Genomic DNA, 23,268 nt, shown 5'->3' on the forward strand with positions numbered 1-23,268 from the left:
TTCTTTAGTGATCAACAATAGTAGTCTTTAGAATTTCATATATCTTCATTTACAGAGTGGTAGGTTTTGGATCTAAGTCTCTTAAGATTTTACTTGACCATATTAACATAACATAAAATTTAATATTTTTTATTTTAAATAAGACTCTAAGCTATCAAAGAAACATTTTTTCTTCTAAAAAGTTGAAAAAAAGTATATTATTAAAAGTGAAGGTTTTAAAAAATTCTTGTACCAGATTAAAAGGCTATCATTGGATTCTAAAAGTAATGTAGTATAATGAGATTGAATAAAGATTTATACAATGACTATTGTAGTGAGGATGATGAAACTATCTATCTGGATATAATGATTGATTTTGAATTTTGATTTAGCTTGGAATATGGAAGCAACACAATTATGGAACTTGCCACATGTGCACTAACTTCTGAACTTATGTGCTTGAATATTGATTTAAGGGTTAAATATGTTTTTAGTCCCTTAACTTTTAGTGAATTTTGGAATTAGTTCATTTTGAAACTTTTAACCAATTTAGTCCTTCATCTTTTGAAATACGTGGATTTAGTCCTTTTAATCAAATTTTGTTAAGTTTATTTGACATTTCAAGCGTATTTCACAATAGTATTTGACTTAAAATTAGAGCAAAAATGTGTCAAACAGTATAAACAACTCAAATATAATCTTAAAATACGTACGAAACATCAAATAAATCTAACAAAATTTGATTAAAAGGACTAAATCCACGTATTCCGAAAGATGAAGGACTAAATTGGTCCAAAATTTCAAAATGGACTAATTTCAAAATTCACTGAAAATTAAGAGACCAAAAACATATTTAACCCTTGATTTAAAGGTTGTTCCTTTCAATTTCTTTAGGAGTATATTTATGATATATTTAGTGAAAATTTATAATAGGATAAAAAGAAGGTAGGAATGAACAATAGACAATTTTTTTATTCTATTCAATTTTACTCCATTTTTTTAATTCTATACTGAATACTTTGCACTTGATTTACCTTTTATACAGTAATCATTATGAATCTTTTAATTATTAGTTTATTTTTTAAAGTGGAGATATTAATGAATTTAATATTTTACTTTAATATTCATTTTATCTTCATAGTAATAATGACTAACTATAAACTCGATGCCCATCTTCCTTTATGATAAAAAAAAAAAAACTTTGTTAGATTGGTTTTGATAAACCCATTGGGCTTTTGAGTCTTCGCACGATCCAGTTATTTTTTATCTTATGTCAAATTTTCTATTCAATACATGTTAAATTTATCAGACTTTAAAGCTAGTTGATAAATAATTTGAATCATTGATATAAAAAAATTATTGCAAGGCTTTCGATGGTTTCTAGAATTTATTAAAATTTAAATTAGTTTACCTAGGACGGTTTGTAGAAAGACATAAAGAAAGAGTTTGAACTAAAAAAATGTGGGATTTTTATTCGAGTGAAACAATCTGATGACTTGACTAATCAAATTAAATAAATTAAATCGTTTTTACTTTTTAAACCCGAATGAATTCAATTTAAACTCGATTATAATAGGTTTAATATTTGGGTTTGTGTTTTCCAAAACTATAGAATTTTTTTTTCTGCATAAAAAATAAACTTTTATTGCTATTAAACATAGGGATTGTAATTAGTTTTCTACAATATTTTATTAATTTTATGACATTTATGATTTATTTCATATTTTTTTGAATTAGATATATAATATATTTATATTTTCTAGTCTTTATATATTTAAAAAATATATATATTAAAACCTTAGCTGTTATACCAAAGATTAATTTGGTATTATGAACAAACTTTTATTATAAGTTGCTACGAGTTTTTGTGATATCTCTAAAACATACACATAATATACAATTTTTAATTCTCTTTAGTTGGTTTTTTTTTTTCAAGAAAAATTACACTTATGACTCAATTTTAGAATAGACATTAATTATTTGATATTTTAATAAAATAACATTTATGCCTTATAATTTTTTAATATACATCCACATTTCTTATGTTTTTAATACATAACAGTCATTTTCTTATATATATATATATATATATATACATACATCAGTAGACATACCCACTGTCTTGTGTTGTTCATGAATCATCTCATTATGGTTTGGAACAAATTTTTTTAGTCTGTTCAGTTGGAATATCCACACTATTACAAAGAAAAAAAAACAATTTATTAAATTTTATTTTCAATATGTATAGTTCATTATCAAATAGTTAATTTATATTTATTATAAACTTGAAAACTTTATTAAATAACAAACAAGGTCTTTAAAATATGTCAAATAGTATATAATTATTATTTTGTTATTGTAATTACAACTGAAGCCGAGATGAAAGCTATGAAAAGAAAAGAAATAAAAATGATAGAGTTAAGAGATAAATTAATTAAATATAACATATGATTAATTACCAAATGAATATAAACAAAAATCTAACAGAAGTGGAAGTAATTTTCACTACAAAGAATTTTCGATTACACGAAATTTTTTTTGTAAATTTGTTTAAAATATTTATGAAAAAAGACTCTTTTTTTTTTACTATTTTTTTCTAAAAATTTTAATTAACAAGTAATTCTTTCGTGGATAATTATTTTCTACAAAATTATAAAATTTACAAGTATTTTTTATAAAATTTGTTACAAAAAATGTTTTATACAAAATATTTTACAAAAAAATTGATAATAATTTTCTACAATTTTTTTCATAACAAAATTTATAATTATTTCTTACAAAAATAATTTTAAAATAAAATTGACAAAAAATATGAGTTTTTTTAATATATTCATTTAAATGATCAAATGAAAGAAAAAAAATATATAAATGAAGATATAACTAATATTTTGTATCGGTTACAAATTATTTAAATCGTTGTTTTATTCTTTCTTATCATAAAATTATTCATTTTTACTGTTGATGTGTTACATTTTATTATTTCTATTCATTTCTAAACATAGGACAAAAGTGTTTTAAAATTTCGTACTTAAACAAATTTTAAATTGGTATCAAAATTTATCGCTAAAATCAAAATTAAAAAAAAAAAACTCCTCCTTCTTATATTTTTTTGATATTTTTTATTTTACTTCTCCAAGTGTAACGTTCACTTATAATTATGGAGACTCTTTATTTCCATGCTAATTGATTTAACTTATTTTTAAAGGAGTAAGTTATAACGCAAATGATTAATAATTTCAAACCTTTCTTGGCAATAGAAAGCAACTAAACCTATCATCATCGTCTCAAGTTATTGTAATACCTTTCTATTTTCTAAAAATATATTAATGTTTTTTTTTTCTCAGCAATATTAAAGTAATACGTTTTAACAATACAAAAGTTTAAATTTCTTTTCACTTACCAGTCACAAGACATTTCACACAAAACCCTCTTATTAAAACACACAAATTCAGTTATGGTATTCAAAATTTTCTCCAACAATTCCATTTTCACGCCAGAAAAATAATTCAAGACTCAATCTATTCCACTTTCAAAGTATATTAATTTTTAATATATTTTAAAATATTATATCTTATAAACATCATTAAAGAATGCAAAATCAAATTCTATTATTATTAGCATAAATACATACGTTATCGCATCTGTGTACGCATATTTTAAAAATGTGTGATATTATATTAGTAGATGATGATATTATAATGTTATTGAATTAATAAATAAAATAAAATTATATTTATTAAAATTAAAGTAAAATATATGAGAAAAAAATGAGAGAATAACCGTTAATAAATAAAAAAAAAAGAAACAGAGATAAAAAATTTTATAAAAAATTTGTAAAATAATAGTCAATTTTCAAATTTAAAGATTAAAATTAATATTTTAAAATGTGGATACAAAAGATAATCTTCTTTATCTTTATATATTATCTTTATATTGTTATAGATTTTTGTGCGTAAATTAATTGTAACTGCAAGTCTTAGAGTTTATTTTAATAACTTTTTTATTCTTAATCAACGTTAACTTCGTTGCAAACTTGATCAAACTTTTCTCCCCAAATTGGGCATGCATTTATAAATGAAGGAAGAAGAACCCAAAATAGCAAAACAGAAACACTGTTTTCTTGTACCATCTTTCAATCAGCTTCAAACACACCTTTTGTCGGTTCAATTTTCAGTTACAAATTCGATATTTGTTTAAGTTAATATACTTTTAGTCTTTAAAGTTAGATTTAAATTAAAATTTGTTATTTTTATAATTTTTATATATTTTGGTTGTCAAATGAAAAATAATAAATATAATTTTTTTAACTTATTTGTGTTAGTTTATTTTTTTGTTTATTAAATGGTGTTTGTGATACATTTAAGTTGAAATATGTAAAATAAGTTTAAATAATCGTCACAATAAGAAAATACTTTATTAATAATCAATTTTAGTGAGTTAACATGACCAATTTAGATACTAATTTATAAAATTAAAAATTATTGATTATAAAAATAGTCATTGTTATAGATAAAAAGTTATAATTGGTAACTAATTAATTAAAGACTAATTTAATAACTAAGTCTTTTTAGTAGGCAAAACTTAGGTGCTAATTTTTAGTGACTAATTTCTTTTGATAGCAAAGATCATGATAACTAATTTTAAAAACCAATTTAGTAACCAATTATATTTTTTTATTCATAATAAGGACTATTTAGTAACCAATAATTTTTTATTTTATAAGTTGATATCAAAATTAATCACTATAGTGACTAACAACTTTTGATCATTAAAATAGATTATTAATGATGCATTTTCTTGTAGTACGTGTTTGATATTTCAAATAAATAAAAGTTAAGCAGTTAAATAAAAAGGATTATATATATATATATATATATATATATATATATATATATATATATTATTAAAGTTTGATGACTCTATCAAAGTTTGGGACATCAAAGTTTAATTTTACGTCAAAATTTAGGAACAAAATCACACTTAATGGTATTTTTTTTTCTTACTTCTACTTTTCTTTATTCTTTATCTATATTTCCTTAAGTGTCTCCCTTATAATTTTGTTGTAGTTCAAACATTTAGTGTGTTTGAATATACCCAATCTGTTTGAATATATCCAAAATAATTAATAGTATTCTAATTAAGATTTAACTTTCTTTAGTCACTAAATCTCTTTGAATTGGGAAACTAATGCAATATAGTTTGTTACTAAATCTTTGTTTTTTAGATTTAGTGTATAAGGGTTTACTCGGAATTAAATATGTACTAATGTAATGTGTGTAATAGATTTACGTAATTGAACACATATAAGAAAATAATATACTATTACTATTTTTATATAAGAAAAATTTACGTTCTCACTATTAATAATAGTAAGTAAACAAACACAAGGGCAACAAGTGTAAACAATGTTAAGAAAAAAATGAAGTCATGATTTTGTAACTTCTAATAAATTTCAAAGAATATGTTCAGCCCATATAAAAATAAAAGATTACTTTTACAAAAATATTGTAGTTGAAAGTGTGAGATGAGAAGTTTATATATGAGAGTTCTAGTTTGATAGTTAATTATTTTTGTTATAACAATACAATATTTTTTAAAAGTAAAATATATTAGAATTATAATATTATTTTGGGTTATATATGTTTTTTATTTCTAAATTATCATAAAAAAAATTTATCTCTAAACTAAATTATAAAATATTTAACTTTTACATTTTGTAAAATTTTGTGAAAATTATTAAAATATTATTTCCAACAAATAATATGTGGAAGTTATATGACTTTTACAAAGTGCAGGAACTAAATACTTTTTAATTTAGTTGAGGGACAAAACACAATTTTGTATGATCGTTTGAGACAAAAGACATATTTAAACATTTTTTTTTAATGTTATGTAAGAGAAAAATTAAGAGAAGAAAAAACATCTCATTCTTTAATAGCTATATCTTTTTATTTATATAAAGGATGTTATTTTTTTTCTTATCAAACTTACAAAAGAGATGTTTTAACTATCATTCGCTTAATAAGATTACAAAATTGTTTATTATCAATTTTCTTTCTCACTTTGTTTGTATTTTTAGTCGTGTGTCATTAAGTTGTTATTTTAGTATCTAACAATGATACAAGAGTTTGGTCGTTGACAATATTATGTCACTTTGGTTGTGGAATAATGAGGTAGAAAAATGTTACTATGTTTTGTGATTATGATTAGCATAACTTTCACATAAAAAAAAGAACTATTTGTATTATTGAATACACAATGTAGTATTATAAAAGTGCATGATTAGGAAGATATAGACAAATGAAAGACTTAATAATAATAATAATAATAATAATAATAATAATGTTATTACAAATCTATTTACAAATGACAAACATGCAATATTAAGTGACTTTACATATTCTTAAAGATAAAATTTAACTTTTTTTAAGTAGGTGATTTCACATCAATGAAAAATCATGTAAATAACTTAAATACTTTATTTTATTAATCTTTAACAACAAATTTCAATGTACAAGAAAGTAAGCATGTAGAGATTCTATGTTAGAGTTTACCTTATTCATATAATCAAGTCAATATCCATGTAAAAATTAATAATATTGATACATATTAATTCTTTGAGGATGATAACAAAGTTATGCTTTAAGAAGTCGGTAGAACATTAAGTTATAAAAATAATGGAAAGTTCAAAGCATATAGAAACTTTATTGATGATGAGAGTTAGGTCAAGAAAATGTGACTTTAGAGGAAGTAAAAATTATGGTAGATTAAAGTCTCACATATGGAAGAATTTTAAATGCAACCATTGTGGTATTATAGAGAATTGAGCATTCATTAAAGTAAAGTAGATAATGGAAAATGTATCTATTATTTTGGGAGATATACATGCAGGATACTATTGCATTAGTTATTGCAACAAGTTAAGAAGTAGCGATAAAATGTAATCTTACTAAAAATTAAAGGGATTAGTTTACCTTTATGTGGATATTTTGGAATAAGCAAGCAAAATAAATTAAAGTTCGTTAGAATTATTACTAGAAAAGAAACATATTGGACTTTATTCATTACGCTAGGTAGGAATTTTAACATCTCTGGCCTAGCCAGCAGCATGTCAGGTCTGCAGCCCAATACACCCCAACCCTTCACCCCGGGATTCCCTCATTGCAGGTGCGCAACTGGTGACATCTTTGGTTTGGCCAGGATGTTAAAGGTCAGGTTTGGGGTTCGATTCCCACTGACAACAACCCACCTGCGATGAGGGAATCCCGGGGTGAAGGGTTGGGGTGTATTGGGTTGCAGACCTGACATGCTGCTGGCTAGGCCAGGGAAGAGCGTAACTCTTCTTGATAGAGGAAAAGTGTTATGTGTCAAAAATCAATTATCGTCAATTACAATTGGTTTGAAGTCACCAAAGGAGATATAAAAAAATAAACTACTTAATTATTTTCCTTGCATGTTTGGTTGTCAAATGTACATGATATGTAACTCCCGTCAATTACAATTTGTTTGAAGTCACCAAAGGAGATATAGAAAGATAAACTACTTAATTATTTTTCCTTCCATGTTTGGTTGTCAAGTGTACATGATATATAACTTCCGGTAAAGAACTAAGTTGGACCTAAAATCTAGTAATCATATATTATTGGGTTATGATGACAAAATGATTGAGTATTGTTCATAGATCTCACATCGACAAGGTTGTTAACATAGATGTAGTCTTTGTAGAAAATGGATCATAAGAAAGAAAATCTTTCAACTTTTCATGAGGATAAAAATGATTCATATTCTTCTTTGTGGATGACAACGATACATAAAAAATTGAGATCTCTTCGTAGAAACAAACCATGAAAATTTGTTGAACTTCTAGAAGGTAAAAAACTAATGGTTACAAATGGGATTATAAGATCAGGTGCAAGAACCAATTGGAACAAAAAATATGTTGTATATTATCACAATTATAGTGCTTTACATGTTACAAAAAGTCTTGTATTTCATTTGAGGACAAAACATATAAGTATGCAAAAGATTTACATTAGTAATAAGAGGGAGTCAATACAATTTTGGGTTTTGTTTGTAATTTTTGAGGTTAAATATGTTTTTGATCCCTTAACTTTCAGTGAATTTTGGAATTAGTCTATTTCAAAACTTTGGACCAATTTAGTCCTTCATCTTTCGAAATACGTGGATTTAGTTTTTCTAATCAAATTTTGTTAAGTTTATTTGACATTTTAAGTGTGTTTCATAATAGTATTTGACTTAACATTAAAACAAAATGTGTCAAACAGTATAAACAACTCAAGTACAATCTTGAAATGTTCAAAGTTTTAAAATTGACTAATTCTAGAATTTACTGAAAATTAAGGGACAAAAACATATTTAACCCGGTTTTTATTATGTTTTTAATTAAGATGTTGAATAGTCATGCGGGAAGACAAAAGTTATAAGATGAATCATTCATGTTCTCATGATGAGAAATAATGATGTATTTAGTGAGAATTAAAGGTAGCATTAGTGGTCATTAAAGACCACTCTTAGTAAGAATTTATGTGAAATTTAAAGAGTTTTACATAATTTTCTTATAAAAAACAATCTACTTGTAAGAATCCCAAATTTGATTTACCATACATGTGACAATCAACTTTATAACTTATTACTCACTTTATTTTTTTTAGTGTGGTTATAACAAAGTTAATATCAACAAATTTATATTAGATTTATTCTATTATGACCTATTGAAATGATCAAGAATAAAACATGACATGAAAATAATGTGAGAAAAAAGTCTCATATCAAGAAAACTTTACTCTAATATTTACTTTTTTTTATTATAAAAGAGGTATGCTATTTTCTTCGAAAAACACACAAGTTTTATAATTACTTTATTTTTTAAATCAATTGTATTTTCTTATTTCTAATAAAGGGCGTTGTTATTTTCAAAAAAAAAAGTTTTGATTTTCTTAACCTAAATCGTTGAAGAGATACAACACTAATGAAACACAAGTCTAATCCACACATGAGAATAACATTACTTTTAACCCAAAACCTTAGAGAAATAGTGTTTAACTTTCTCATTCTTTACTTACTGTAAAACTTAGACTCACAATTAAATTTTTAACTTTCGTTATTCTTATTAATTAATAACAAAAACATTTAAACATTTTTCCCGATAAAAAAGCAAAAAACAAAAACATTTTTCTCCATAAAAAAGCAAAAAACGAAACATTTTTTTAAACAGACTTCTCTATACATAATTTTGTCACCCTCTATCATTCAAAAGACAAGAGGGCCACTAACACAAAAAAGTCTTTTAACGTCCGATATTTTCGACCTTTGACGTTTGCCCAAACATCGACGTCGTACTGGGTGACGTTAAAATAACGTCGGAAAACAAAGCAGACGTCACTTAACGTCGGGGCAAAAGGGGTCCGACGTTATCCAACGTCGGGGCCAAAAGCAGCAGACGTCAATTTTCGCGCTAAATGGAACCAAAAAACAGAGCAATTTGACTTCTGTTGGACTCTGACAGACGTTAAATAACGTCGGCCACAGTAAGCTCAGACGTTAAATAACGTCTGTCAGAGCACCACCAGACGTCAATCTGCTCTGTTTTTTTTTTTAATTTGGTTGTTTTTACAACATTTCCACACCTGAAAATCAGCAAATTCCCAGAACAGTTTCATAATAATTTTAGCACAATTATGGAGTTACAGTTATATCTAATAACACTTAAGTTTCAACATATATTCTAAACTAATATACACAATTCCCATTAATCTTCTTGCTTGTTACACTAAACATTACAAATAAAATAAACACATATCAAAGTCATAAGTTGACATACAAAAATTAATAACTTTAAACTAAATGAGTTCTAACCTTTGAATATAATACTTTAAGTTGTTGGCCTCTAGGCTTACTCACAATTCTAATGAAATTTTGGAAACATAAAACATATGTTAGTTTTTATAACTAAGTAGATACATAAGTTATTGAAAAAAATTAATACTTACTCTTGTAACATATTTTTCAAAGCAGATGGAATCTTCCTATGGCATAAATAAAACCATACAACCGTGCATTGTCTTGGAATGATGACACATAGTTGCCAATGATACCTACCGTCAATCACAAGTACTTAGCAGAAATAATTAATAATACTTCATAAAATATTACTAGAAAAAAAACATACGCATCAATGTATGGCGCAAAGTAGATCTCTCTATTTGACTCAACCATCCATGTTTGCAAATAAAGTTTGATGTGGTCATATGAGTTTCCCGAAGGTTGAATGGTTTGAGGTTCAATGAATCCATATACGGCAGATCGACCTTGGTCCACAATGAATCTATAATAAATCTACATACATAAAATACAAATTAATGCAACAATAATATTAAAAAATCAAATACAATTAGTCCAATTTTACAAATAACAATAAATATAATTTTATTTCGTAATTTTACAAATATTATTATAAAAATTCAATTAAAAAAAGAAATAGGCCAAAAAAACTAAAAAAAAATAGTCTAAGATAAAAATTATAATTGCAAATAAAAAAATAAAACAAATTACATACATACAATGAAAAAGAGATAACAAGCAAAATAATCTCAAAACGATGCAAATGTGGATGAAAACGCATAATATTCTGTTGAAAACGCCTAAAATCAATCCACAATCAAATACCAACTAGTTTGGTGGTGAAAAATGTTCGAAACTCACCTAGAGGAGGTCGGAATAATGGTCATCGACGGGAAGGATCGCAAAACACTGCAAATGAGGATGAAAACGGAAAATATTCGGTTCAAAACGCCTAAAATCAATCCATAATCAAATCCCAACAAGTTTGGTGGTGAAAAACGTTCAAAAATTACCTAGAGGAGCTCGGAATGGTGGTTGCCGACGAAGAAGCTTGGCGAAAAATTGGTGGCGCGACGAAACAATTAGGGTTTATGCGTTTCGCGTAGAGAAAACCCAAAAATTGACGTCGGGGCTGCGTGGTCAGACGTTACTTAACGTCGGTGCAGAGGGGGTCAGACGTTAAATTAAGTCGGGGCAGAGTGGGTCAGACGTTAAATTAAGTCAGGGCAGAGTGGGTCAAACGTTAAATTAAGTCAGGGGCAGAGAGCTCAGACGTTAATTTTTACATAACGTCGGGGTACTGTGGGTCAGACGTTAAATTACGTCTGTGTTGGAATGGGCAACGTTAAAAAAGTCAAATAATTTACAAAAATGCCACCGGTCATTTTTAACGTGGGACTTTTTCTAGACAGATGTTATATGGGTGACGTTATAGGGCTTTTCTAAATCGTTGAAGAGATACAACACTAATAAAACACAAGTCTAATCCACACATGAGAATAACATTACTTTTAACCCAAAACCTTAGAGAAATAGTGTTTAACTTTCTCCTTCTTTACTTACTGTAAAACTTAGACTCACAATTAAATTTTTAACTTTCGTCATTCTTATTAATTAATAACAAAAACATTTAAACATTTTTCCCGATAAAAAAGCAAAAAACAAAAACATTTTTCTCCATAAAAAAGCAAAAAACGAAACATTTTTTTAAACAGACTTCTCTATACATAATTTTGTCACCCTCTATCACTCTATCATTCAAAAGACAAGAGGGCCTTTGTTGTATTTTGAAATCACAAATATACTTGAACAGATACAACATGTCGACAAAGAAGTGTAGTGTTGAATTGAATGCAATTAAAAGAAGCGTTCATCAACCAATCTCGTCTAAAGGATTGTTTCATAATCAATTATTTTATCTTTTATAATTTTTTGGGTCCATTGTTATTTATTAGGAAGTGAACCTTTTATTTATTTATATATATATATATATATATATATATATATATATATATATATATATATATATAAATATAAAGATAAGTATGTTTTTATTTCCTAAACTTTGATCTAAAATTGGAATTTGTCTCTGTCCAAAACTCCAATATATTGTAATCTTAAACTTTAGAAATGAATGAAAATAGTTATTTTAATCTAATTACATTTATTTTTTCTTACGTGTCAGGATGTGTTTCATGTTAGTATTGGAGTTGTTTATATTATTTGAGACATTCCCGATTTAATATCTGTTGAGAGATGTGTTTAACACGTAAAAAAAAAAGTTAACGTATTTGGGTTAAAAGAACTATATTCATTCATTTTTAAAGTTTAGAGACCAAAATGTATCGAAGTTTTGGACATAAACAAATTCCAATTTTAGATCAAAATTTGGAGACTAAAAACATACTTAACTCGTATATATTATCATCATCATATCGGTGCGATGGGATCCTTAGTGTATGAAAGGGGAAAAATTAAGTACGCAAGGAAATTAAAGAACATAAACTGAGAGAAAATTACGAAGGAATTGAGAAAATAGCCATTAACATTGAAGAACAATGAGCACAAAACAACGAAAAAAACAAGAACGACAACAAACGAAGACATTATTAATTTAAACTAAAGGGTCCCCGTCCGAGTCTGGCTTGCCACAACAAGTACTCCTAAGAGTGCAACACAAAGATCTGCGAAAAAAACAAAAAGGGAATTTCGTCAACGCAAGATCTTAAGATCAAAAGCGCGATCTACGTGCATGCAGAAAAATCATAAAGCAAAAGCAGTTCAACCTCTGAGATCTAAGTGTCAAGAACGATTATTCCCCATAATCGCTCCAGGAACTCCAACACCTTTTGTTGGCTCTCGTAAAACGATCCATTCGGGTCATAGTAGTACTGCATGCACAAAATTCAACAAAATTACAATTTAACGAAGCAACAACAGTGACAGAAAATAACTCTTATGAGTGAAAATAGAATAAGAAGAAGAAGGAAGTTTACCCTGTAGATTCTTCCACTCTGGACTCGGCGTTCCTCGGCTACCCAACCCGGAAGAAGCCAGCCATAACCTGCGGCGGTGCAGTCATGGTAGGTCACGGTTGTGCCGTGGCGGAGACGCTCTCGCGCGTTTGAAAAGTGGATTTTGTTGATGGTGGCATGGGTCATTGCTTCGATTTGTTCTAAGGATAGCTTCCTGGAAGAACGCTCCATTGATGAACCAAGAAAAGCAGAAGAATGCAAAAAAATGCAGTTACTTGTTCGCACACTCACTCCCTCACAGTGCACCCTTATTTATTGAAGAGGTGAATTTGTCCTTATCTGAAACAGTACAACACCTATACGCAAGCCATTTATTCGTCACAACTCGCTCCTCCGTTACTTGTAACATATGTTTCCAGAAAAGAAAATTATAATAATTAATTATCATATCACCTTCGCTCCTCCGTTATTTTTTCTCTCACATTTTCGGTCATCAATTTAATTACATTGTTCTATTTAAATCGAACTGACACGTTTATTTAAAAAACGTCTATATATACTTATTGTAATTATTGAAAATTTTAAATTTCAATTATTTGGAATGGATTGAGTGAAGTGAAATGGAGGGAACACCAATTTCTAAACATTAAAAATAAAACGGGGTTTAATGCACATTTATTGTTTATTTTAAAGATAGTGAGTTTAATGATGTCATAGAGGAGCCTTTAAATTATTGCATTCAATTAATTACTCATTACTTATTCATTTATTATATCTTTAATTACTTTTTTTTCATATATTTTAGAAAGAATTGATTGATAATTTGTACAAGACATTCCATAAATTGTATATTTTTTTCATATATGTTTCCATTAAATATTATGAGTATAAAATTTTTTATCAGTAAAATGTAAAAAGAATAATTTTAGAAGTCATTGTGTAATTTTTTTATCTTTATTACTCAAACAGACGCACACGCACACACACGTTAAAAAAAATCATAAAATTATTATTATACAACTCCTTATATATTATTTACAACATCATATACTTTTATATAAAAAATGGATCATAGTATTTTAAAATCAATCATGTTGAATTATTTTTAATTGAATTACAACTTAATACTTTCAACCAAAAATACAATAATTCTGAAATAAAATGTTAATTTTTATATCCTTTTAAAAAACGTATTTATAATTGTTTTTTACCTTGTACCGAAATTTTGCTATGGATTTGGTCTACTCTAACATACTTTATTTTTATTTTTTTTACTTTTATTTATTTTAATAAACATTCAAGAGATGATAAATAATTGAAGAATTTTGAAATATTTGCATAATTGAAACGACAAAATTCACAATAATATCTAATCTTATTTGGAAAGGAAGAGAATATCATGATCTTTTATTATAAAAGAGATTTAAAGTTAACATTTTTTTATTAAATTTTATTAAAAGAGTTATTTATTGATTTTTTTAATTAAATGATGTGAGTATTACCTTAATAATTAATGCAAATGAATTATAATAATAAAACCTATCTGTTAAACTTGAATATCTCTTTGCAATAATTATAAAACATTATATAAAAATAAATAAATAAATACAGGGACGAGATAATAACCAATCTAAACAACGAAAAAAATTAAACTATAAAAATCAATTTTAAAAAATACTTTTTTAAATACTTGAAACTTAATTAAATTAAAAAAAAAACAAAACATATATCATAAGTTGCAAAACATAAAAAATTGTGAGGACAAACAAACCTTGACATGAAAGAAAGAAAAAATTAAGAATATCCAACATAAAATAAAAGGTATATGGAAGATTAATTAAAAAAAATTGTCTTTGAAAGGTACTTATATTATGAGTTCCGATTTTTTATTGATTTTTTTCTGTCTTCTGTTAAACATTAAAAATACATTGCGTTGATATTATGAAGACACATTAAATAAATAATACAAAAATATCCAACAGAGAATCCAAATTCTCGATACTGTACTATTTTGTAGAAGTAGAAGTGGTTGAAATAACTTCATCAACAATAAGATGGTATTCTGGGTCTTCAAGCCAAAGCAGTGCAAGATGAAGAGGGGAAGTGCAGAGTCTATGAACTGCTTCAACTTTCCAAATAGTCTCTTCAGCTTCACGCCAACTTAAAATACTATTCAATGCCTTCTCTTCATTTTTGCTTCCAAATCTCGACCTGTCCCATTCTTTGCAAAGCTTTTGTGTTAGATAATGCAAAGGTTGTCCGTACAACGTTGTCAATGTTTTTGCCAAACCTCTCCAGTTCACCACCACCATCTCCTTTGACCCTTGTTCTCTTGGAATAACCTTCTTCTCCATCTTCTTCTGATATTCCTTTGCAACTTCTAACAAAGCTTCTGCAATCATTTTAATTTTATATATTACTTCTTTTCATTTTATTTTTTATGTTGCTCATACATATCATAAAATAAAACTGCTAAAGTGATAAACACATTACACACAAAAATTATGTGGACTTAACCACGAGAAAATTATTGAAAAAAAAAAACTTATATATTTAATTTTAGGAACGTTTTCGAAGAAGTGTAACAGAGCTTATTTAGAAAAATGTACTTCTATATTATAATGAGATGAAGTTAATTTTTGTATTTATATCTCTTCAAGATTATGATATACATTAAATTATATAATAAATAATGAAGAGAAATAGACAAAACAAATTATTATGCTATTTATGTTACGTGCATTTAATACTTTTACTTTTATACAATAAAGAGATATGTTTTTAAATTATTCTTAATTATAATTATTGAGAATGACGATTAAGTTTAAAGATAATAGTGTTTTTCAAATAGTAACATTAAATAGGATTTAGAAATAATTAAAATTTGCTTATATTTAAGCTCACCAAATATAATTAATGACATGGGATGATAATTCATTCTTGCGAGTTTAAGTATATTTGTTATATACTTTTTTTGTCTTAAAGTAAAATTTCATATTTATTATTATCATCAATATATATCATTATAGGAATAAAATTTGCGTTTCCTTTCCATATTCATTTATTAATAGGTACATTTATTCTTGTTGCTATCCATCACAATATTTATTAAATATTTAAAAACTAAAATAAAACGAAACATAAAACTGTTAAGAACTATATATTATCTTATATATATATATATATATATATATATATATAAAGTTTTTTTCTTTTTAATTTGACCACAAATTAATTATTTTTCTGTTTTAAAAAAAATATAATATATTTTCTTAGAAAAATAAATTTTCAAAAACACATGTTTACTATTATACTGAATATAAGTAAAAAGTCCTCTCCGTAAAATGTACCACCCATCCTGAACTCGTGTCATTATCATTATCATTATATTATATTATATTATATTATTATTATTATTATTATTATTATTAATAATAATAATAATAATAATAATAATAAGTACACTATCTCCCGCACATTTGCTTTTATTTGTTTAAATAGATTGAAATTTAGTGAAAAGCATTGGTAATGTTGAGTATTATTACTCGTTATTTAATGACTCTTTTCTTATAAAATTCATTAAATATTTTAATTAAGTATAAAAATAGTTTTAGTATAACAAAAAAAATATATTTGAAATGACGACTCTTTAATCACTAAAACACAACAATCTAATCATAAAGATTAATCTTCCCCTGTCTGATGTGAATAATGAAATTTTTTGATGAGATTCGTTAAGAAAATAAAATATGAATCAGTTTACATAATGAATTGATATTATTCTTAATTAAATAAAATTTAAAAAAATTATAATTTGTTATATAATATTTAATTATTTTTTTTATTTAATATAAAATTTAAATTCACATTTACATTTCTCATTTAATTAAAAATAAATAAATGAATAGATTGGTATAACCTGGATCAAGAGTTTGATTGGACTTGATAGATGATGAAGCACGTTGGTGAGTTGAAAGAGTTGAAAGCGATCTCTCTCCTTCTTCTTCTTCCCTTCTTCTTCTTCCACCCTTTGCAACAGTGACAGCAACATTGCTAAGGTTGTCATCAGACTCAGTTTCAGAATCCGACACCAACATGTGTTTGTATCCAGCAGGACCATGGCGCCGAAACATCTTCAACTTTCACACTGAACTGTTGTTGCATAATTTCAACATTACAATATTTAAAACAAGAGTTTAGTTTTAATGCACTTAATGTTTTTAATCTTTCTAACAACTGCAAATTAATTCATTTATCAGTTTTAAAGTAATTATTCATAACTCAAGCAATTTTGTCATATATATATTGCTTTGCTACGTGACAGATGTCTACACATGTTTAATAATTCTATATTTTCAACAATAGAATTTTTCTTTCCTAAATATAACCTTGAAAATTCAATAACTTAACTTGTAAATAATGATAAATATTGTAATTTTCTTTCTTTTTTTTAACATATACCTCTCTTTAATAATTATTTTAATATTTAGCATTTTTAAAACTTCAGTAATAACCAGGTATAGAAATTCTTCCACACAAGAATATAGTTTTTTTTTTTATTAAATTTGTATATACTAAAAGTATCTGGGTTCCTTACTTTCTTTTATCCTAGCTTCTGTCTTATCATAGATCGGTTATTTTTAATAATTATAAAATGAGTTTTCTTTTTTTTTTTTAAAGAAGGAATATGTGTATATTGAAGTTCTACACAAATTTGTACATAACGACTACATTATTTAATTTCATACTTCATAACAAAAATATAATTTTTTTTCTCCTAGATTAACTATATTTGAATATGTTTTTTAAGAACTTAATTAAAATACACTAACATTGTAAAATAAATACACTAACAATATTTTGTTTCTACTTTTTAAAATACATTTACCCAAACATGTAAAAATTACGGATAAATGGTTGTTTTTGTTAAAAGTAATATTTTTTTGTAAAGAAAAGTTTAAACAAACACAGAAGTAATACTACTGTTTTGAAGCTGTAAATCTACTAACGCACTTAGTTTTTCTTTTCGATAATAGGGTGCGAGTATTTTGGTTTTTTAATTTGGAAAATTATATTTTAATAAAATTTTGTTGCTAAATTTTTAATGGATAAAAAATTTTAATATAATTATAAAACAATTTAATGTATGTTGAAAAATAAATTTTTGTAAAAAATATATTGTGAGAATTATAATAATTCTTCCGATTTCCCTTTGAAGGAGAGTTATCACACGTCTTTATTGCGTGAGTTTAGAAGTAACTAGTACGCGTGTGGTGTGTTTTATCTTTTTGTGTTTTATCTTTTTGGTATTCTTTGTCCTTAAAATTCAATAAACCTCTCCCAGATAATATTATTTTACTATATTGCAATAGCGTTTAATGTGTTTTTGTTTTTGTTTTTATTAATTTGGGAACATGAATTTATAGTAACATGGATTTATAGTAATGGGCCAAACTTAGAATGAAGCCCACAATGTAGATGGAAAGCGCGTGCGTGACAGAAATGGGACGTGAAAACGCGTACGCTTTGTTTTGTGAGACATTCTGACAGCTAGATAAGACGCAAAGTGCAACATCTCCTATGCTCATGTGTTACCACTGCAAACAGACTCACTTTCGGACATTGTAATATTAATAAATAATAAATAAAATAAGTGAAATGTTGAAAATGTACAAACTTTTTTGACCCACGACACCTACCTTGGCCCACCATTCATTTTATGACTTTTCTATTCAATTTTGAATCCGATTCCCAAATCCAAATCCACACCATTCTTACCATAGCGTAGCGTGCCCCTCTCTCTTGCGTTTGTAATCTGTTCGTTCCTTTTCTCAAATCTCACAATTAATCAAATTCCGTAACCCTTCAAGCAATGCAATGCACACTCAATTCGTGTGTTTTTTTTTTATATTTATTTTTTATCTTTTATTTTTCTACCCATTAATCGTCATTCACTCATAGTTGCCATGATTAATTTTAATAATTCACAAAGTTAACTAAACCAATATTTTACCAGTGTTATATTAATTAAATAAAACTGAATTAAAAAAAATACATAAACAGAATAAGGTGGCACCAAAGAGACGCACTATTTTGACCACGGTCCTACAAAATAGTCCACTATCCCAACCCAACCCTATCCTTCTTCCTAACGTTCTCAATCTCGCCTTCTTAGTTGTGTATATATATATAGAAAAACTAGCAAAACACAAACGTAAGACCGTTGCTTCTGACTTCATAGTTCAAACACAACTTCATCCATCCATGGCTACCATCTCCTTTCTCTCCTTCCTGGTGGTGTTGCTCCATTTGGCCGTCGTTGCCGTGCACGGCATCGGCATAAACTATGGCACTCTGGGCGACAACTTACCGCCACCGGCGACGGTGGCGAACTTTCTGAAGACGCGGACGACGATCGACCGTGTGAAGATCTACGACGTGAACCCGCAGATCCTGCAGGCCTTTGCGAACACCGGCATCCCCGTGACGGTGACAGCACCAAACGGCGACATCGCCGTTCTGAAGCAAATCGAGTCGGCGAGGCAGTGGGTGGTCACGCACATCAAACCCTTTCACCCGCAGACAAAAATCAAATACATCCTCGTCGGCAGCGAGCTCCTCCACTGGGGCGACGCCGCCATGATCCGCGGCCTCAACCCCGCCATGCGAACCCTCCACGCCGCCCTCCTAGCGGAGGGCATAACCGACATTAAGGTATTCAATCCTTCCTTCTCACTTCTATTATTAGCTCTGCTCCATATTTATCGCACGTGTCACGCGTACAAATTTAGCTTAGTTAATTTTTTGTTTTTGTTTTTTCAGGTGACCACAGCTCACTCTTTGGGTATAATGAGGTCATCGATTCCGCCTAGTGCGGGGAGGTTCAGGCCCGGATACGCAAAGCACGTGCTGGGCCCAATGCTGAAGTTTCTAAAGGAGACCAAAGCGCCCTTCATGGTGAACCCGTATCCCTATTTCGGGTACAACGGAAAGAACGTTAACTTCCTTCTCTTCAGGCCCAACCGCGGCTTGTACGACAGATACACCAAACTCAGCTACACCAACCAGTTCGACGCTCTCTTGGACGCCGTCTACTCCGCCATGAAGGACTTGGGCCATGGTGACGTGGACATCGCCATCGGAGAAACGGGTTGGCCCTCCGTCTGCGACGGTTGGGACGCCTGCAGCTTGTCCAACGCTCAGTCCTTCAACGGCCAACTCGTGAAGCACTTGGCATCCGGCAAGGGAACACCGTTGATGCCCAACCAAACCTTCGAGACCTACATCTTCGCGCTCTTCAATGAGAACCAAAAGCCCGGCCCAATAGCAGAACGCAACTGGGGCCTGTTTAAGCCCGATTTCACGCCCGTCTACGACTGCGGAATCATGCGCAACGGACAGGTTTATTTCTCGCTTTTCACGCACCTTTGCCCCACACTACCCCTGCTTTATCACTCAGAATTTGTCCACCGATTCCTCTTTCACATGGCTTCTGCATTATATTATTATTATTATTATTCGATAATATATAATACAACAATAGGACTAACTAACGGTCACAAACATTTAGTGTTATTATTATTTTTTTGAATAAATTGAATTGTTAATGCAGAATATTGCACCTGCAAATCCTGGACCTGTAGCGCCAACAAAACCTGGACTTGCACCTGCAGGTGGAAGTGGAAAATGGTGTGTGCCAAAAGCAGAGGCTAACGATGCAGCTTTGCAAGCGAACATAAACTATGTGTGCAGCCAAGGAGTTGATTGTAAACCGATTCAACCCGGTGGAGTCTGCTATGCCCCCAACAATGTGAAGGCACTTGCCACCTATGCCATGAATGCTTACTACCAAGCCAATGGCCGCCATGATTTCAACTGTGATTTCTCCAACACTGGTGTCATTACCACTACTAATCCGAGTGAGTCTCATCACACAATTTTTTATTACCATAATTGTTCTGTGTTTAAGAACATGTATTTATTGATTCTTTACATAACTTAACTTCCATGTTTGTATGTTGCAGGCCATGATAACTGCAAAATCTGAGCTTTCTGATGGAAGATTATTATGATACGAGAGATGAAAAAGCCCGTTGTCTGGTGGCGATGTGGCTTAATTAGCGGTATCTTTGCGATATGCTTCATTATTTAGTTTGTATATTGTTCTGGAAAAAGAATCTTAAACCTCGCATGACATTTCATGCTTCTTCGCCTTATATTATGTCACTAATTCGGAACCTTACATTAATATTAACATCAGCTGGTGGTTCTTAAATTTCAGACTAACGTTGTTTAATGCTTCATCATGATTATACGATTATAATTATTTAAAAAATATGTATATATCCGTTGATTCCTAATTTCCATAACTGTACGACCTTTGCTTTTGCAAGCTGTACTCGATTATTAGCAGTGACGTGCTCGATAAGTTAGGCTTTGTTTGTTTGGATTCAACTTTAGGTACAAGATTTGGAATTTTAAAAAGTTAACATAGTTTTGTTTTGGTAACTTAAATACTAAATTTGAAATAAAATCACTCAAATTAAGTAGTTTCAAGGTTTAGAGGTGAATGGAAGCTAAGTCTTGAATAAAGGTTCTTTTTTCTCAATGATATGCACAACCTGACATGTCTAGTCTTTGTTGTTTTCAAGAAGAATTATAGTAATTTTTAGTGTTGTTTGTTTTCCAAATTTGTCGAATGAGTATAACACAAGAGAAGAAAAGGTTAACATTTTTGGCTGATGGTAACATTTTATGAAGGACAGATTCTTTTCGGCTTTTTCCTTTGTTCTTCTTGTTTTTCTTTTACAGCCTTTTTTCCGGTCAGAGACCAATTTCTGGGCTTCATATTTTTAGTAGAAACTTCTTTTTTTTAATTACAATTTCTTCATTCAAAAATTCCGAACTTAACAAAAACTTATTTTAAAAAAAATCGAGTCTAACTCCACCATAATCAACCACCTAATGATAATTAGTAATTTTTTTGAGTCACTTAAACAAATATTATAGATATCATCTTATTGGATCATGGACTACACAAGATTAATTAACCATACATAATTACCCAATGGGCTCATGTACCAGGCCCATAGGCCCAACTTATTGCAAATCATAAGCCCATCTTTCACATGATAATTTTGCCTATTTCATAACATAATTCATGTTTCTCATATTACAAAAAAAAAAAAAAAAAGTCTTTCAGAATTCCTTGTATCTCCTGTGCCAGATCTTGTAGTAGTAATTTCTTTTAGGTGTGTTTGGTAAAGCACTTTAATTGATTCTTTGGTTTCCTTAACAACAGACAAACTCGATAAAGAAGTTTGAATAAGTAGAAATTAGTCCAAAATTTGGAAAAGGGATAATTTGGAATCACTTAGAGAATGAAAAAAAATGAGATGAAACTAATAAACTTCAATGTGAAGTTGGACGCTTTTAAAAGCTTATATTGGACATGCATCTTTTTAACAAAATAAAACATTCAGAATAAAGACATTAAAAAAAGAATTAAATATGTTTTTTCCATCAAATTTCAGTAAAATTTGAAATTAGTCTATATTTGAAATGTTTGACTGATTTAGTTTTTTATTTTTATAAATGTGTAAATTTAGTTTTTTTAATCAAATCAAATTTTGTTAATTTGTGTACATTTTAGTTATTTTTAATATTTTATAATCTTTTTATTTTAAAATGTAATGTAATAAATTAAGAATATAAAATGTGCGTGGGAGAATGCGTGTCTCTATAAAATATATGAAAATTCTTTTTATCAAGTATGTTAGGTCAAATTTCATTAGTATTCTCTTTTATCATTTTTTTTCCTACTACCAAATTAACTTTTCGTATATGCTTAGATAAAAAAAAAAAAAAACATCTCTAAAAACTTTAGTTAAACATTTAGCACATCAAATTTTGAAAATAAAGAGATTTAGTGTGAAGTTAATACGTTATTCACTTGTTATTAAAAAATATTAATGTATCCATTACAATAACATGTATTATAAATTTCATTATCAATATCTTTTTTGTTAGTGAGTAATTCACATTACTTTCAAAGTAACAGTTAGAATGATTCTTTTGCTTTCTATAAAGCTTTATAGGTCCAAATTTGCAATTAATGTTTATATTAAAATTAAGTCTTCTGCCTTAAAAGTCTATTTAATGATTAGTGTATACTTTATAACCGTTTATATATAGTATTTAAATACAAAATTGATACCTTTATATTTAATTTACTAATAAACAGAATAACCCTTGTTACTTTTGTTTTATGTTTTTATAATTATTATTGAAAATTCATAAATAATGTTTTGAATAATTAATATTTTTTAAGAAATAATTCTTTTCAGCTATTCTACTATTCCTCTAACAAAAACTTTTTTTAAAGAAAATTGAAGATTAATTTTGATGATAAAACAAATACAGGGTATAAAAGCATCTTTATCGTTCATTACTC

General features: G+C 27.9%; 3 protein-coding genes across 3 annotated transcripts; 1 reads left to right on the plus strand and 2 right to left on the minus strand.

The window, feature by feature from the left end:
• Window positions 1–12,356: 12,356 nt before the first annotated feature.
• Window positions 12,357–13,117, minus strand: LOC114183034 (uncharacterized). Its single transcript, XM_085672995.1, has 3 exons — window positions 12,837–13,117; window positions 12,627–12,731; window positions 12,357–12,524 (listed from the first exon to the last, which is right to left on the minus strand). The coding sequence occupies exons 1-2, from the start codon at window positions 13,044–13,046 to the stop codon at window positions 12,636–12,638; spliced, it is 306 nt and encodes a 101-aa protein (XP_085529121.1). The 5' UTR covers window positions 13,047–13,117; the 3' UTR covers window positions 12,357–12,524; window positions 12,627–12,635.
• Window positions 13,118–14,793: 1,676 nt separating this feature from the next.
• Window positions 14,794–16,958, minus strand: LOC146885962 (protein RDM1-like). The gene is made up of 2 exons (XM_085673126.1): window positions 16,735–16,958; window positions 14,794–15,207 (listed from the first exon to the last, which is right to left on the minus strand). The coding sequence occupies exons 1-2, from the start codon at window positions 16,946–16,948 to the stop codon at window positions 14,822–14,824; spliced, it is 600 nt and encodes a 199-aa protein (XP_085529252.1). The 5' UTR covers window positions 16,949–16,958; the 3' UTR covers window positions 14,794–14,821.
• A 1,875-nt stretch (window positions 16,959–18,833) lies between these two features.
• On the plus strand, window positions 18,834–21,095 carry LOC114185032 (glucan endo-1,3-beta-glucosidase). The gene is made up of 4 exons (XM_028072519.2): window positions 18,834–19,529; window positions 19,638–20,216; window positions 20,428–20,734; window positions 20,840–21,095. The coding sequence occupies exons 1-4, from the start codon at window positions 19,080–19,082 to the stop codon at window positions 20,860–20,862; spliced, it is 1,359 nt and encodes a 452-aa protein (XP_027928320.1). The 5' UTR covers window positions 18,834–19,079; the 3' UTR covers window positions 20,863–21,095.
• Window positions 21,096–23,268: the final 2,173 nt, after the last annotated feature.

Source organism: Vigna unguiculata, chromosome 5 (assembly GCF_037176805.1).
Source record: "Vigna unguiculata cultivar grain cowpea cultivar isolate G323 ecotype 2 chromosome 5, ASM3717680v1, whole genome shotgun sequence".
Classification (NCBI taxonomy): Eukaryota; Viridiplantae; Streptophyta; class Magnoliopsida; order Fabales; family Fabaceae; genus Vigna; species Vigna unguiculata.